At 37.0% G+C, this 18,657-nt stretch overlaps 1 protein-coding gene across 1 annotated transcript in view; it reads left to right on the forward strand.

Moving 5' to 3' along the window:
- MSH4 (mutS homolog 4) overlaps window positions 1-18,657 on the forward strand; it is a 104,889-nt gene that overhangs the window by 49,867 nt on the left and 36,365 nt on the right. The window contains exon 9 of the mRNA XM_004758171.3: window positions 16,954-17,028. Within this exon, the coding sequence (XP_004758228.1) occupies window positions 16,954-17,028 (75 nt within the window). The remainder of the gene's footprint in view (window positions 1-16,953; window positions 17,029-18,657) is intronic.

Genomic DNA, 18,657 nt, shown 5'->3' on the forward strand with positions numbered 1-18,657 from the left:
CTCAGATCATGCAGTTTGCCCCGGGGTTGTTTGCCTGCCTCCTCTCCAGGAGAAGTACAGCTTCCTCGGGTCTCTATCCCACACCTCTAAAACTGAAGTCTTTGAACCCTGCTAGGTGTAAAAATTTAGGAAATTCAGCCCCTTTGATTTTTCCAGCCAATGGCTTTGGGGAAGTGTTCTCTTTGTGTTTATCCCTGTGCACTCCACTCTCTCTTGATTTTCTCTGTGACAAGGGCTCCCTCCCCTTCACAACACCTGCAATCATTTTCTCTCCCAAACCATGGCTCCATACTTGCTATCTTCCTCAAAGGGGCTTCTTCTCTCCCTCATTGTGCAGTATATTCTATCAGTCCTCAGATCAATTTCTTGAGTATTCAGAAATTGTCAGTATTCAGACACTTATGTATCTGTCTTCAAAGGACAGGGCAATCCTAGGGTCCTCCTACTACACTGCCATCTTAACTCATTATCCCTTCTCTTTGAAATTATACCAGTTTTTATCTAAAGTGTTTTAGACTCACCCAGATACTAGCTAATAGGATCCAGCAGCACATTAAAGGGATTCTTCAGCACAACCAAGTGGGATTTATTCCTGGGATGCAAGGGTGGCTCCATATCCCCAAATCAATCAACGTGATACACCACATCAATAAAAGAAAGGACAATAGCCATATGATCCTCTCAATTGACATAGAAAAAGCATTTAAAAAGTATAGCATCTTGGGTGCCTGGGTGGCTCAGTGGGTTAAGTCACTGCCTTCAGCTCAGGTCATGATCTCAGGGTCCTGGGATCGAGTCCTCCATCGGGCTCTCTGTTCAGCGGGGAGCCTGCTTCCCTCTCTCTCTCTCTCTCTGCCTGCCTCTCTGTCTACTTGTGATTTCTCTCTGTCAAATAAATAAATAAAATCTTAAAAAAAAAAGTACAGCATCTTTTCTTGATTAAAACTCTCCACAGTGTAGGGATGAAGAGAAAACATACCTCAATATCATAAAAGCCATATGTGAAAAGCCCACAGCAAATATCATTCTCAGTGGGGAAAAACTGAGAGCTTTCCCTCTAAGATCAGGAACACGACACAGATGTCCACTCTCACCACTGTTCAACATAGTACTAGAAGTCTTAGCCTCAGCAATGAGACAAGAAGAAGAAATAAAAGACATTCAGACTGCCAGAGAAGAAATCAAACTTACTCTTTGCAGATGACAAGATTCTATATGCAGAAAAACCAAAAGACTCCACCTAGAAATTGCTAGAACTCATATAGGAATTCAGCAATGTAGTGGGATATAAAATCAATACACAGAAGTCAAAGCATCTCTATGCACTAACAGTGAGACAGAAGAAAGAATAATTAAGGAATTGATCCCCTTTATAACTGCGCCAAAAACCATAGGATAGCTAGGAATAAACCTAACCAAAATGGTAAAGATCTGTACTCTAAAAACTATAGAACACTTGTGAAAGAAATTGAGGAAGACACAAAGAAATGGAAAACATTCCATGCTCATGGATTGAAAGAATAAATATTGTTAAAATGGCTATGCTACCTAGAGGAATCTACACATTCAAGGGAATCCCTATCAAAATGCCATTGACATTTTTCACAGAGGTGGAACAGATAATCCTAATATTTGTATGCAATCACAAAAGATCCCAAATAGCCAAAGCAATCTTGAAAAAAAGAACCAAAGCTGGTGGCATCACAGTGCTGGACTTCAAGCTATATTACAAAGCTGTAATCATCAAGACAGCATGGTACTGGCAGGAAAACAGATACATAGATCAGTGAAACAGAATAGAGAAGCCAGAAGTGGGCCGTGAACAATATGGTCAACTAATCTTTGACAAAGCAGGAAATGATATTCAACGGAAAGAAGGTCTCTTCAAATGGTGTTGGGAAAATTGGACAGCCACATGCAAAAGAATGAAACTGGGCCACTTTCTTACATCATACACAAGATTAAACTCAAAATGGATGAAAGACCTAAATGTGAGACAGAAATCCATCAAAATCCTAGAGGAGAACACAGGCAGCAACCTCTTTGACCTCGGCCACAGCAACTTATTGCTAAATATATCTCTTGAGGCAAGGGAAACAAAGCAAAAATCAAGTTTTGGGATTTAGTCAAAATATGAAGCAAAGGAAACATTCAATAAAACTAATAGGCAACCTATGGAGTAGGAGAGGATATTTGCAAATGACATATCAGATAAAGGGCTAGTATCCAAGATCTACAAAGAACTTAATCAAACTCAACACCCAAAACCCAAAAAAATCCAGTCAAGAAATGGGCAGAAGGCATGATCAGACATTTCTCCAAAGAAGACATCCAAACGGACAACAGACATTTGAAAAGATGCTGAGTTTCACTCATCATCAGGGGAATACAAATCAAAATAATGATGAGACAACACTTCACACCAGTCAGAATGGCTAAAATCAACAAGTCAGGAAGCAACAGATGTTGGCAAGAATGCAGAGAAAGGGAAACCCTCTTACTGTTGGTGGGAATGCAAGCTGGTGCAGCCACTCTGGAAAACAGTATGAAGGCTCCTCAGAAAGTTAAAAATAGAGCTACCCTATGACCCAGCAATTGCACTACTAGGTGTTTACCCCAAAGATACAGGTGTAGTAATCTGAAGGGGCACATGTACCCCATGTTCATAGTAGCAGTTTTTACAATAATCAAACTATGGAAAGATCCCAGATGTCCATCAACAGATGAATGGATAAAGAAGATGTAGTATATATATACAATGGAATATTACTTAGTGATCAGAAAGGATGAATACTTCCATTTACAGCAATATGGATGGAACTGGAGGGTATTATGCTGAGTAAAATAAGTCAGAGAAAGACAATTTATGGTTTCACTCATATGTGGATTATAACAAACAGTGCAGAGGATCATATGGGGATGGAAGGAAGACTGAATGGGAAGTCATCAGAGAAGGAGAAAAAATCACGAGACTCTTAACTATAGGAAACACTGAGGTTTGCTGGAGGGTTGCTAATGGGGGTAGGATAATTAAACATTAAGGAGGCAGGTGATGTGATGACCACTGGGTATTATATGCAACTGATGAATTATTGAACTACATCTGAAACTAATGATATACTACTATTGTTGACTAATTGAATTTAAATTAAAAAAATAGTGTTTTGGAGCTCTGTTATTAAGTGTATAAACATTTAAGGTTACTGTGTTTTCTGCTTTATCATTATAAAATGACCCTTTTTCCCTAGTAATATTTTTTTTGCTATGAAATCTACTGTGTTTAATATTAATATATCCACTCCAGCTTTCTTTTGATGTGCTGGCACGATACAACTTTTACTTTTTTTTTTTTTTTTTTTTTACTTATTTGTGTCTTTATATTTAAAGTGGGTTTCTTATATTTGGAATATTTCTTATATTTGGATATATATTTTCTTATATTTGGAATATTCCAAATAGTTCAAATATTTGGATCTTGTTTTTTGTATACAATCAGAAGATACCTTATTTGTAATTGGGGTGTTCATTTCATTTACACTTAATGAGATTTTTGGTATGTTTTGATAAAATCTGCTATCATATTACTCCTTTTTCTATTTATTTCATCTATTCCCCTTTTTCTTTTCTCTTGCCTTCTTTTGGATTGAGTATTTTTTATGACCCTATTTTGTATCTTTTATTGATTTATTAGAACTCCTTATTTTGATATTTTAGTGGTTGCTTTAGGAAGTATACATCTTTAGCTGAATTCAGTACCCCTTCAAGTAATATGACATCACTTCACATATGGTATAAGAACCATACTCTATTGGTAGCAAAAGCAAAAATAAACTAAAAATCTTTTTCACAGCAAAAGAAATGATCAACAAAATGAAAAGGCAACTACAGAATTGGAGAAAATAATTGCAACTCATATATCTGCTAAGGAGATAATATTAAAAATATGTAAAGTACTCCTACAACTCAGTTGCAAAAAAAAATTTTTTTTTGATTTTAAAATGGGCAGAAACACTGACAAAGCAGACATTCAAATGGCCTATAGGTATATGAAAATGTGCCCAACATCAGTAATCATCAGGAAAATGCAGAAGTGTTCTGGTGGAATTATCACCTCATACTTGTTGGAATGGCTCTCATCAAAAAGACAAAAGATAACAAGTGTTGATGAGGATGCAAGGAAAAGGGAAACCTTGTTCACTCTTGGTAGGAATGTAGATTGGTATAGTCAACATGGAAAACAATATGGAGGTTCTTCAAAAAATTAAAAATAGCACTATCATATGATCCAGCTGTCCCACTTCTAGGTATATACCTAGAGAAAGTGAAAATAGGACCTCAAGAAGATAATTCCATGTTCATTGCAGTGTTATTCACAGTAACCAAGATACAGAAACTATCCAAGTGTTCACTGATGTATGAATGGATAGAGAAAATATAATACACACACACATACACGCAAATACACGCCTACACATACAGATAATGGAATATTATGCAACTATTAGAAAGGAAATCCATCAGCAGCATGTATAGACTTTGAGGGCATTATGCCAATTGAAATAAGCCAGATAGAAAAAGATAAATAGGGACGCCTTGGTTAAGCAGCTGCCTTCGGCTCAGGTCATGATCCCAGCATCCTGGGATCGAGTCCCACATCGGGCTCCTTGCTTGGCAGGGAGCCTGCTTCTCCCTCTGCCTCTGCCTGCCATTCTGTCTGCCTGTGCTCGCTCTCTCTCCCTCTCTCTGACAAATAAATAAAATCTTAAAAAAAAAAGATAAAGATAAATACTGTATATTATCAATTATATGTGAAATTTAAATGCATGATGTCAGTTACATATGAAATCTGAGTAAGTCTATACATATGTGCATACATAGGTACATACATACATACATGTGGACTGCACAAACACACAAAGACCAAAGTCATAGAGGCTAGAAAGGTGATTGCCAGGGAGGCAATGAGGTGTGGGGGAAATAGAAGTTGGTAAAAGGTTTAACTTTCAACTGTAAACTGAATAAGTTCTGAGAATCTAAGGTAATACATGGTGACTATAGTTGGTAATACTATCTTGTATAATTGATATTTTCTAAGAGAGTAGAACCTAAAAGTTCTTACTCCCCTCCAAATTGAGGAGCTGGATATGTTAAGTAACTAATTGTGGGAATCCTTGCAATGTATGTATCAAATCACCACAACGTATCCTTTAAATATGTTATAATTTTATATGGAAATTGTTCCTCAATAAAGCTGAAATAAAAAGAAAAGAACTTTACAATAGTATGCAGCCATTCCCCATTCCTTCTCATTGGGCTATTGTCATATATTTTACTTCTGCAAATATTGCATATAAATCCATTATTTTTAAAAAATATAACAGCTTTATTAAGATAGAATTCACAAATATTTCACCCATTTAAAGCTTAACATTTGGTAATTTTTAGTGTGTTCACAGAGTTGTATCACAATTAGTACAGTTAATTTTAGAACATCTTCATCACCCTAAAATAGCAACACATTAACAGTTACTTCCCGTCCTCTCAGACTTCTTCCCTGCCTTGTTCTTGGCTTTTACTAATCTGTCCCTATAGATTTGTTCATGCTGGATGTTTCATATAAATGGAATCCTACAATATGTAGTATTTTGTGACTGTCTATTTAATTTAGCATAATGTTTTTAGGGTAATTCATATTGTAACATATATTAATCTTGATTATTTTTATTGACAGATAATATTCCATTGTATAGATATAGCACATTTCTTTTATTCGCCAGTTGAACATTTGAGTTTCTACTTTTGATTATCATGAATACATTTTTATGAATATTTATGTACAAGCTTCTGTTTGGATGTAAGTTTTCATTTATTGTGGGTATATACATAGGAGTGGAATTGCTGATATGATCATTCTATGTTTAATTGTTTGACCAACTGCCAGACTGTTTTCTAAAATGACTGATTTTGCAGTCCCACCAGCAGTCTGTGAGGTTTCTGATGTCTCCACATCCTTGTCCATACTTGTTATTATCTCACTTTTTGATTCCTAGGCATCCTAGTGTGTGTGAAGTAATATCTCTCATTTAAAAGTTTCATTTCTATGATGATTAATGATGTTGAGCCTCTTTCTGTGTGCTTGTTGGCTATTTGTGTATATTCTTTGGAGAACTGTTTATTCATATGCTTTTTCAGTTTTAAAAAAGATTTTATTAAAAAAATAAAAAAGATTTTATTTATTTATCTATTTTATTTATTTATTTACTTATTTTAGAAAGAGAGTACAGGGAGGGGCAGGGGGAGAAAGAGAATTTCAAGCAGGCTCTGTGTCAAGCCTGGAGCCAGATTTGGGGCTCCATTTCATGACTCTGAGATCATGACCTGAGCCAAGATCATGACCTAAGCTGAAATCAAGAATTGGATGCTCAGCTGGATGAGCTATGCCAACACCCCACATTTTCCAAATTTTAATTGGGTTGTCTTTTTAGTATTGAGTTTTAAGAGTTCTTTATATATTATAGATATAAGTTCCTTATTTTGGATATATGATTTGCAAATATTTTCTGTTGTTCCTTAGGGTTTTTTTGTTTTTTTTTTTTACTTTCTTGATGATATCTTTTGACATTCTGTGCTAATTACTTGGCAGGAGGATGAATATTTAGCTCTCTTTCTTCTCTTCTCCCCTAAACATGGACATTTCCTTACCTCTCCTTACCCTGTAGGGTTACAACATAATTTTAGTTCGATCAAAATTATTATGATTATCCATTCTACGCAGAGTTGAGCTTCCATAACTTTTTGTGTTTTTTTCTCCAGAATAAATAACTGTTCTTATTTTTGTATGGTTTACTGTGTGCTTTCACTAATTCAGGCATAGATATTTCCACCAGTTATCTAAATACCCTCTCAGTATTATGCTCTCGGTATATTTATTCACTGTAGAAAATCAAATTCAACTTCTTGAAGATGCCTCCTCCATAAGCTTATGAACTGTTCCAATCTGTATTGGTTGCCCCTCTTTGTTTAGTATACAGCTGTGACCCCAAATTTCTTTTCAGCATTTTTCCTGACTTTCTTATGTTGGATCTCTTATTTTTTGTGTCCCTTCTAATCTTCTGTTTTGGCTTACTCTCTCCTTCTTGTGGAACACATTCTCTACTAACTTTCTGAGCAATAGTAAGACTGCATTGGGGTGCCTGGGTGGCTCAGTGGGTTAAAGCCTCTGCCTTCGGCTCAGTTGGTGATCCCAGAGTCCTGGGATTGAGCCCTACATGGGGCTCTCTGCTCAGCAGGGAGCCTGCTTCCTTTCCTCTCTCTCTGCCTGCCTCTCTGCCTACCTGTGATCTCTCTCTGTCAAATAAATAAATAAAATCTTGAAAAAAAAAAAGTAAGACTGCATTTCTGAAATGTTTTATTATTCTCTCATAAGTTATTGATAGCTTACCTGAAAATAGAATTCTAGTCAGGAAAGAATTTTCCTTCAGAATTTGGGAGACACTTTTCCACTGTCTTGTAACTTATAATGTTCCTATTGAGAAGTTGAAACCATTGAGGTTTTCTGAATTTTAGATTAGACTGACATTCCTCACCTCCCCTCCCCCCCATTCTCTGGAAACATGTAAGATTTTTTTGTTTCAACCTTTTTAAAAAGTGAAAATAAAATTTAAATAAAATCTCAAACCTTCAGAAAATTTGCAAGTATATTACAAATAACTTATTTTTTTTTGTAAGAGTAAGTTGCCAACATGATGCCCTATCACTCCCAAATAAATGAGGATTTCTTAGAAACAGGATATTCTTCTATTCAACCATAATAAACCTTGAAAGTAAGGAAATTAACAATGATAATACCATTTAATCCTCGGATCCCATTCAAGTTTTGCCAGTTGTGCCAATAGTCCTTTATAGAAAAGGATTCAGTTTAGAATCAATTATTACCTTTAGTTTTTTGTCTATTTAGTCTTCAGTCGTGATCTTGACATTTGAAAAGTATGGCTCTGTGTTGTTTTCTTTCAGTATGGGTTTATCTGATGTTTTTCCTCATTGTTATATTCTGGTAATATATCTTTGGTAGGAATACCACAGAAATGGGCAGTGTTTTTATTATATCTTATCAGATGGCTCATGATTTTGATTTGTCCCACTATGATGTTAACTTTGTGCACTTGATTAAAGTGGGGTCCTCTAGCCTTCTGCACTATAAAATTACCATTTTCCTTATATAATTTTAAGTATTCTCTGAGGAGGTTATTTGAGACTCTGTAAATACACTGGTTCTTATCAAATTTTCATTTTATTTAATCTCTATGGACTCCTGGTTTCATATTTTATTCAATTGGTTATAGTCCTTTACTACCAACATTTATTTTGATTCTCAAATTGTTTAGATTTGACCAACACAAGCCCTTTTTAATTGGTCTTTCAGTACTTTAGAAATACGCCCATCATTTCTTGAGAGCTTTATCACTTTTGGCTCAGAAAAATGAACCAGGCTTTCCTTTTACTTTCTCTGCCCAGCCTTTTAGTCAGCCATTTCTCCCAGGAGCCTTGGTTTGTTTCAAAGGCATATGGTATTTAGAAATCAAGATCTGGGCACTGGGCACACTCTTTGCTGTTGTCAGTGCTCCCAAACCTTCTCATGGCTAAGGAATAAGTGTATATCTATTAGTAAATGGATAAATATATACATATTTATCTCCATATTAAATTTAATTATTTATGTATATATATATCCATCTGTGCAGTTGAAAACTGAGTCCACACCAGTACCTTCTATTTCAATTCAACATCCCAAGATTCATTTTAGTCTTCTAACCTTCAATATTAGTATCTCCACTCTCTGACAATGAGAAACCTGGCTTATTTTTACTAACCTGAATGTCTTTTCTTTCTGTATAATATTTATAACCTTACTTTTAATATACTACATTAAGAATGCTTATATTTTCTATTACAAACATTCAAAATACTTCCTTCAACATTATGAAATTTTTCATATTAAACAGGTTTTTCTGGGGCATCTAGCTGGTTCAGTCAGAGCATACTACTCTTGATCTCGAGGTTATAAGTTCAAGCCCCACACTGGGTATAGAGTTCACTTAGTTAAAGAAAAGACTATTTAAACCTTTTTATTTTTTTAAAAAATATTTTATTTATTTATTTGAGAGAATAGAGAGAGAGCACAAGTAGGCAGAGCAGGAGGGAGAGGGAGAACCAGGCTCTCTGCCAAGCAAGGATCCTGATGTGGGGCTCAATCCCAGGACCCTGGGATCACAACCTGAGCTGAAGGCATCTGCTTAACCAACTGAGCCAGCGAGGCATCTGTCATGGGTATTTTTATTTTATTTTATTTATTTTATTTTATTATTTTTTTAAAAAAGATTTTATTTATTTATTTATTTGACAGAGAGAGATCACAAGTAGGCAGAGAGGCAGGCAGAGAGAGAGGAGGAAGAAGGCTCCCTGCTGAGCAGAGAGCCCGATGTGGGACTTGATCCCAGGACCCTGAGATCATGACCTGAGCCGAAGGCAGCGGCTTAACCCACTGAGCCACCCAGGTGCCCTGTCATGGGTATTTTTAATACGTGGCTTCATCTCACCAATGTTATTTGTGAGACTTAATTATATTATTGCTTTTAGCTGTAGCTCATTTATTTCTATTTATTTCTATTGGTATATAATGTTTCGCCATATGAATATACCATTATTCATTTAACTGTTAGACTTTTGAGTTGTTGACAGTTTCTAGAAATTAGAATTAATATTGCTGAACAATATTATAATTGTTTCTTAGTATAATTGTGCATACGTTTTTATTGGGCACATAGTTAGGAGTGGAATTTCCGGGTCATGGGGAATGAATATCTTCAACTTGAGTAGATAATGACAAAATATTTGTGAAAATGTTTTTCAGAATTATCATTTCAACTTATACTCCCATCAGCAGTGTATGAGAATTCCCATTACTCTTCCTCCAAACCTAATATTATCAGTTATAATATTATTATTATAAAATATTATTATTATAAAATATTATCTTGGCAGAGAGCCATAATGTTTGGTAGCTAACGGTATTTCATTGTGGTCTTAATTATTTTGTTAATAATTAATGAGTTTGCAGTCCTTTTGTATATATATATTGACTATTTGGATACCTTCTTTTGTGAAAGTGTTGTTCAACTCTCTTGCCCATTTTTCTATTGGGTTATAGTCTTTTTTGATTTGTAAAGCTTTTTTGGCTCCTTTTTTGATTTGTAGAGCTTTTTATGACTCCTTTATGGTTCTCTGTGTTGCACATATCTTTTCCCACATTGTAGTTGGATTTTTTACTCAGTAATGTGGAGTAGATGCTTTTGCTGTGCCACCCACATCCCTTGGCATTCACTTTTGTACAGAGAAGTTTTACTGTAAGCAGCTGAAATTCTCTACCTGAGGACTTTATCTAGCCACATGAGAAACTGGAGGGAATTCAGGAAGTGACTGCCCAGTATTGCTGTGCATTACTGAACTGGAGTTGGTTAATAAATACACCATTTCCTTACCTCTGGAGATAGCTTCTGAAGCTTACTCTACACCATCTCTGAGAGGTCTCCAGCAGGAATGAGCCACAGTCCAAGTAGCGATATCTGGATCATTAGTGTATCTTTTTATTTTCATCTTTATTTTTTTATTTTTTATTTTTTTAATAAACATATAATGTATTTTTATCCTCAGGGTACAGGTCTGTGAATCGCCAGGTTTACACACTTCACAGCACTCACCATAGCACATACCCTCCCCAATGTCCATAACCCCACCCCCCTCTCCGGACCCCCCTGCCCCTGGCAACCCTCAGTTTGTTTTGTGAGATTAAGAGGCACTTATGTTTTCTCTCCCTCCCGATCCCATTTTGTTTCATTTATTCTTCTTCCACCCCCCAACCCCCCAAGTTGCATCTCCACTCCCTCATATCAGGGAGATCGTATGATAGTTGTCTCTCTCTGATTGACTTATCTCACTAAGCATGATACCCTCTGGTTCCATCCACGTTGCAAATGGCAAGATTTCATTTCTTTTCTTTTAATTTCATTTCTTTTGAGGGCTGCATAGTATTCCATTATATATGTGTATATATACATAGTATATATGTATATATATACTATATGTACAATTGTATTCCATTATGGAATACTATGCAGGAATATATGCATATATATATATATATATATACCACATCTTCTTTATCCATTCATCTGTTGATGGACATCTAGGTTCTTTCCAAAGTTTGGCTATTGTAGACATTGCTGCTATAAACATTCGGGTGCACGTGCCCCTTCGGATCACTACGTTTGTATCTTTAGGGTAAATACCCAGTAGTGCAATTGCTGGGTTATATGGTAGTTCTATTTTCAACTTTTTGAGGAACCTCCATGCTGTTTTCTGGAGTGGTTGCACCAGCTTGCATTCCCACCGACAGTGCAGGAGGGTTCCCCTTTCTCCACATCCTCGCCAGCATCTGTCATTTCCTGACTTGTCAATTTTAGCCATTCTGACTGGTGTGAGGTGGTATCTCATTGTGGTTTTTATTTGATGCCGAGTAATGTGGAGCACTTTTTCATGTGTCTGTTGGCCATCTGGATGTCTTCTTTGCAAAAATGCCTGTTCATGTCTTCTGCCCATTTCTTGATTGGATTATTTGTTCTTTGGATGTTGAGTTTGCTAAGTTCTTTATAGATTTTGGACACTATCCCTTTATCTGATATGTCGTTTGCAAATATCTTCTTCCATTCTTTCAGTTGTCTGTTGGTTTTGTTAATTGTTTCCTTTGCTGTGCAAAAGTTTTGATCTTGATGAAATCCCAATATTTCATTTTTGCCCTTGCTTCCATTGCCTTTGGCGATGTTCCTAGGAAGAAGTTGCTGCAGCTGAGGTTGAAGAGGTTGCTGCCTGTGTTTTCGTCAAGGATTTTGATGGGTTCCTTTCTCACATTGAGGTCCTTCATCCATTTTGAGTCTATTTTCGTGTGTGGTGTAAGGAAATGGGCCAATTTCATTTTTATGCATGTGGCCATTTTTCCCAACACCATTTATTGAGAGGCTGTCTTTTTTCCATTGGACAGTCTTTCCTGCTTTGTTGAAGATTAGTTGACCATAGAGTTGAGGGTCTATTTATGGGCTCTCTATTCTGTTCCATTGATCTATGTGTCTGTTTTTGTGCCAGTACCTTGCTGTCTTGATGATGACAGCTTTGTAATAGAGCTTGAAGTCTGGAATTGTGATGTCCCCTGAACGCTTCCATAGAGTTCCAGAGGATGGAGGATGGAGGAGCCGTCCTCCCACCCGGAGGAGCCGAGAGCTCGGGGCCACACCCCTCAGTGTGCCCTCAGAGAAAAGGGCCCAATCACTCCTGTCTCCCTGGCCTCTGGCCACATGCCGAGCTCACCCAGCCTGGGACTGGTTCAAGGTAACCGTGAGCTGAGAGCTCACTCCTCGCTCTATCTCTGTCGCTGGCTTCCCCGGTCTAATACCTGTGAGCCCTGCAACACTAAGACACCCCAAATCCTTCTGTGACTCTGTGGGACCTAGGGCCATGCTGGCCCTGCATGGGCTTCACCCCGGTTTAGCCTCTGGAATGATGTTTTTCAGGGGAGCAGACTTTATTTATTTATTTATTTATTTATTTTTAATTTATTTTCAGCATAACAGTATTCATTATTTTTGCACCGCACCCAGTGCTCCATGCAGTCTGTGCCCTCTCTAATACCCACCACCTGGTACCCCAACCTCCCACCCCCGCCCCTTCAAAACCCTCAGATTGTTTTTCAGAGTTCATAGTTTCTCATGGTTCACCTCCCCTTCCAATTTCCCCCAACTCCCTTCTCCTCTCTAACTCCCCATGTCCTTCATGCTATTTGTTATGCTCCACAAATAAGTGAAACCATATGATAATTGACTCTCTCTGCTTGACTTATTTCACTCAGCATAATCTCTTCCAGTCCCATCCATGTTGCTACAAAAGTTGGGTATTCGTCCTTTCTGATGGAGGCATAATACTCCATAGTGTATATGGACCACATCTTCCTTATCCATTCATCTGTTGAAGGGCATCTGGGTTCTTTCCACAGTTTGGCAACCATGGCCATTGCTGCTATAAACATTGGGGTACAGATGGCCCTCTTTTCACTACATCTGTATCTTTGGGGTAAATACCCAGGACTGCAATGGCAGGGTCATAGGGAAGTTCTATTTTTAATTTCTTGAGGAATCTCCACACTGTTCTCCAAAAAGGCTGCACCAACTTGCCTTCCCACCAACAGTGGAAGAGGGTTCTTCTTTCTCCACATCCCCTCCAACACATGTTGTTTCCTGTCTTGCTAATTTGGGCCATTCTAACTGGTGTAAGGTGATATCTCAATGTGGTTTTAATTTGAATCTCCCTGATGGCTAGTGATGATGAACATTTTTTCCTGTGTCTGATAGCCATTTGTATGTCTTCATTGGAGAAGTGTCTGCTCATATCTTCTGCCCATTTTTTGATATGATTGTCTGTTTTGTGTGTGTTGAGTTTGAGGAGTTCATTATAGATCCTGGATATCAACCTTTTGTCTGTACTGTCATTTGCAAATATCTTCTCCCATTCCATGGGTTGCCTCTCTGTTTTCCTGACTGTTTCCTTTGCTGTGCAGAAGCTTTTGATTTTGATGAAGTCCCAAAAGTTCATCTTCGCTTTTGTTTCCTTTGCCTTTGGAGACATATCTTGAAAGAAGTTGCTGTGGCTGATATCGAAGAGATTACTGCCTATGTTCTCCTTTAGGATTCTGATGGATTCCTGTCTCACGTTGAGGTCTTTTATCCATTTTGAGTTTATCTTTGTGTATGGTGTAAGAGAATGGTCGAGTTTCATTCTTCTACACAGCTGTCCAGTTTTCCCACCACCATTTATTTATTTTATTTATTTTTTAAAAGATTTTATTTATTCATTAGACACAGAAAGAGAGATCACAAGTGGACAGAGAGGGGGGAAGCAGGCCCCCTGCTGAGCAGAGAGCCCAACGCGGGACCCGATCCCAGGACCTGAGATCATGACCTGAGCAGAAGGCAGAGGCTTAACCCACTGAGCCACCCAGGCGCCCCTTCCCAGCACCATTTACTGAAGAGACTGTCTTTTTTAGTGGAGCAGACTTTTAAAAGTCCTGATTTTGTGCTCCCATGGTTTGCCGTTTGCTGGAGCTGGCCCCTCCCCCCATGGTCTATCTTCCCGTTGATTTGGATTCAGTTCTCCGGTCCTACCTTTCAGAAAGTGGTCAATTTTCTGTTTCTAGAATTGCTGTTCTTCTTCTCTTTAATCTCCCTTTGGATTTGTAGGTGTTTGCAATGGTTTGATAAGCTATCCAGCTGATCTCCTGCTACCTGATGTAGGCTCAGCCTGCTACTTCTCCACCATCTTGACTCCTCCTCATCAGTGTATCTTGTATTGCTGCCCTGTCCTATTCTCTTGCCTGTACTTACTGGAATTACTTTTCAAATAAATAATTTGTCCTCTAATTCTAATTTCTCTGAGTTGGCTTTTGGAGAACCTATCCTAGATCAATGGTGCCTTTTGATAAATAGAAGTTCCTTTTTTTTTTTTTTTTTTTTTGGAAAGATTTTATTTATTTATTTGACAGACAGAGATCACAAGTAGGCAGAGAGGCAGACAGAGAGAGAGAGAGGGAAGCAGGCCCCTGCTGAGCAGAGAGCCCAATGTGGGCTTGATCCCAGGATCCTGGGATCATGACCTGAGCTGAAGGCAGTGGCTTTAACCCACTGAGCCACCCAGGCACCCCAGAAGTTCTTTTTCTTTTTTTTTTTTTAATGATTTGTTATTTGTATGTATTGTAAAATGATTGCCACATTAAATCTACTTAACACCCATCCCCATATATGCTTAATTTTTTTTTTTTTTTTTTTTTTTTTTGGTGAGGACTTTTAAGATCTATTCTCTCAGCAACTTTCAAATATGCAATATAGTATTATTAACTCTAGTCACCATGCTTTCTATTAAATCCTCATTAGTTATTTATTTTATAACTGGAGGTTTGACCTCCTTCCATTTTACCCACCCCCTACTGCCTACTTCTGGCAGCCCCCATTGTGTTCTCTGCATTATGAGCTTGTTTTGTTGTTTTTAGATTCTACATATAAGTAAGATCCTCATTGTCTTTCTCTGCCTTATTAGAAGTTCTTAATCTAAATGTAGGCTAGTGTATGTTTTTTCTTTTATTGTGGTGGTTTTTATCCTGCATAAGAAGTCTTTACCTACCCCAGTGGCTTGATTGTGCCCAGAGGATTTTAAGTTATGGAAATGACTAAGTGATGACATAGAGAGGCTGAGGCCATTAAAAGATTTTTATTACTTATAATTTTGAGAGGAGAAATCATGCCACATAGGGTCACATTGTCAGAAGTCAGAAGGAGTGAGGGGAAAACATTACTACAGTAGTCGGTAGTTATTAGGCGGGAATGTCCCCTAGTGAGTAAGAAGCAAAACACAGACATTGGAGTTTGTGATTGCAGGGTTTGTAATATGATAATCTGTGCATTGGCAAAAGCCAGACAATAGGAGAGATATAAATAACTTTGGCTCTTAGTTTGGCCCTGTAATTCATTAGTTATCAAATTTATTAAAGTTGGTAAGAACACCCAGGATAGTGAAGATACTCTTGTTTGTTATATTCTAGATGTTTTATTGTTTTACCTCTTGTATTTAGACCATATGGAATTGGTATTTTGATTTGTATGAGGAAGGGACCACATTTCCTTTTTTTCCATACAGATTCATAATCTAACTGGCACCATTTGTCAAAAAAACTGTCCTTTCTCCATTACTCTTTAGTCAACCGTTGTTATAAATGAAATGTTTGGCTGAAATCATATGTTTGAGTCTGTTTCTAGATTCCTTATTCTATTGCATTGATTGTTCTGCTTGTCCTTATGCTGATACTACCATTTCTTAATTGGTCTAACTTTATTATAGGCTGATATTTATTAGAGTTAGTCCTTCTGTCTTGTTCTTCTTCAAAGGTAAAATGATATTTTTGTAAGATATTCTCCTTTGGTAACAGGAGTGACATTTGTCTTCTGTTTGGTGAATATTATTTATTTTTAATCTTCCAGTTTCAGAGATCCATTGTAAGAAAGTCTGCAGTAACTTGTTTTGGGGCTAGCAACATTCATTTTGGCATTTCTTCTAAATTGGTTGATGTAGTCACCAAACAGTCTAGGTATTGTGCAATAGGGATATAGGTCAGGAGACTGCAAAAAGAAAGAACACTATATCAAATACATTATTATATCATAATGTAATATCCTAAAACTCCTTGTCAGTATTGGTAGATTTGTCCATTCACAAAATAGTCTTCATTTTCCAAGGTTTAATACCACTCTTTTGTTCTAGAGATACTACAATTTAATTTTTAAAAATTTATTTATTAAATTTTAAAAATGTTGATGTTGCTTTATTTTGAAAACCTAATTAATTTGGACAACTGGAACTCTGAAAATTGTTTTACTCATGCAAACAGGAACCAGTGAGGGAGCTTTGTGTTGTTCTGTAACTGCCTGGGAGTTTCAGATTAAGCTTTTCAAATATCATCTTTCACAAATACCCTTTGTGCCTTCTTCAATTAACGTTAGTCTTTAGTACTGCTCAGGATTGAACTCTATCTCCTATCACCACTGTAGGTTAAGCTGGACCCGAGGGGCTGAAGTAGAAATGGAAGTTGAATACAATGAGGTGAACTCTTCTCATTGTCAGACTTCCAGGAAAATAGTGCACTAGGCTTATTGTGATGTATCAGTAACTGTAACTACTGTTTATGCTGGCGTACTGGGTATGTTGATAAATAAAAATGTATGAGTATGGTAAGTGTAGAATGTTCAAGAGAAAATCCATTCTTGTATATTTATGGTGTCCACATTTGTATCTTTATTTTAATAGGTTAATGCAGCGGAATCAAAGATAACAAATCTAATATACCTAAAACATACCTTGGAACTTGTGGATCCTTTAAAGGTAATTTATATGGTGTATATTGTACAAAACATTGGTAGCCTTAATTTTTTAAAAAAACTTTTTATTTCAAAAAACTTCAAATTTAGATAAAGTTACAATAGAATAATGAATTCCCCAATTCTTTCCATATACACACAGCACTCACTACATATTATATTCTTATTATTACTCTTATTCAACCATTTGAAAATTGCAGTACCTAAATACTAACATGTGTATATCCTAAGATCAAAGGTGTTCTCTTACATAACCACAATATAATTTAAAAATTTAGGATATTTAAAATTGATCCAATATTATTATATATAGTCCATACTCAAAATTTCTAATTGTTTTACTAATTCTTTTAATAGATTTTTTTTCTTGATACAGGGTCCAGTCCAGGACCATACATTGTATTTAATGTCATTTTTTTAAACATCTTAATTTAATTTTATTTTTTTCAGTGTTCTGAGATTCATTGTTTATACACCACACCTAGTGCTCCAGGTAGTATGTGCCCTCCTTAATACCCACCACCAGGCTCAACCATTCCCCCCCTTCCAAAACCCTCAGTTTGTTTCTCAGAGTCCACAGTCTCTCATGCTTTGTCTCCCTCTCCAGTTTCTCCCAATTTACTTTTCCTTTCTTTCTCCTAATGTCCTCCATGTTAGTCCTTATGCACCACAAGTAAGTGAAACCATATGATAATTGACTCTCTCTGTTTGACTTATTTCACTCAGCATAATCTCCTCCAGTCCCGTCCATGTTGATAGAAAAGTTGGGTATTCATCCTTTTTGATGGCTGCATCATATCCCATTGTATATATGGACTACATCTTTATCCACTTGTCTGTTGAAGGGCATCTTGGTTCTTTCCACAGTTTGGCAATTGTAGACATTGCTGTTTTGAATACATATGGCCCTTCTTTTCACTACATCTGTATCTTTGGGGGTAAATACCCAGTAGTGCAATTGCAGAGTCACAGGGTAACTCTATTTTTAATTTCTTGAGGAATCTCCACACTATTTTCCAAATTGGCTGCACCAAATTGCATTCCTATCAACAGTGTAAGAGGGTGCCCCTTTCTCCACATCCTCTCCAACACTTGTTGTTTCCAGTCCTATTGATTTTAGCCATTCTAAATGGTGTAAGGTTATATTGCAATGTGGTTTTGATTTGAATTTCCCTGATGGCTAATAAACTTTTGGGACTTCATCAAGATAAAAAGCTTCTGTACACCAAAGGAAACAGTCAACAAAACAAAGAGGCAACCCATGAAATGGGAGAAGATATTCGCAAATGACACTACAGACAAAGATCTATCCAAGATCTATAAAGAACTCCTCAAACTCAATACCCAAAAAACACATAATCGTGTCAAAAAATGGGCAGAAGACATGAACAGACACTTCTCCAAAGAAGACATACAAATGGCCAAAAGGCAAATGAAAAAATATTCATTATCACTACTTATCAGGGAAATTTAATGTCATTTAAAAAAAAGATTTTATTTATTTATTGAGGGAGAGTGAGTGAGCAGGAGAGAGCATGAGCAAGGGGAGGGGCAGAGAGAGAAGAAGCAGCAGACTCCCTGTTGAGCCGGAAGCCTGATGTGGGTCTAATCCCAGGATCCTGGGATTGTGACT

This window comes from Mustela putorius, unplaced genomic scaffold (assembly GCF_011764305.1).
Source record: "Mustela putorius furo isolate JIRA1106 unplaced genomic scaffold, ASM1176430v1.1 tig00003853_pilon_pilon_pilon, whole genome shotgun sequence".
NCBI classification, from domain to species: domain Eukaryota; kingdom Metazoa; phylum Chordata; class Mammalia; order Carnivora; family Mustelidae; genus Mustela; species Mustela putorius.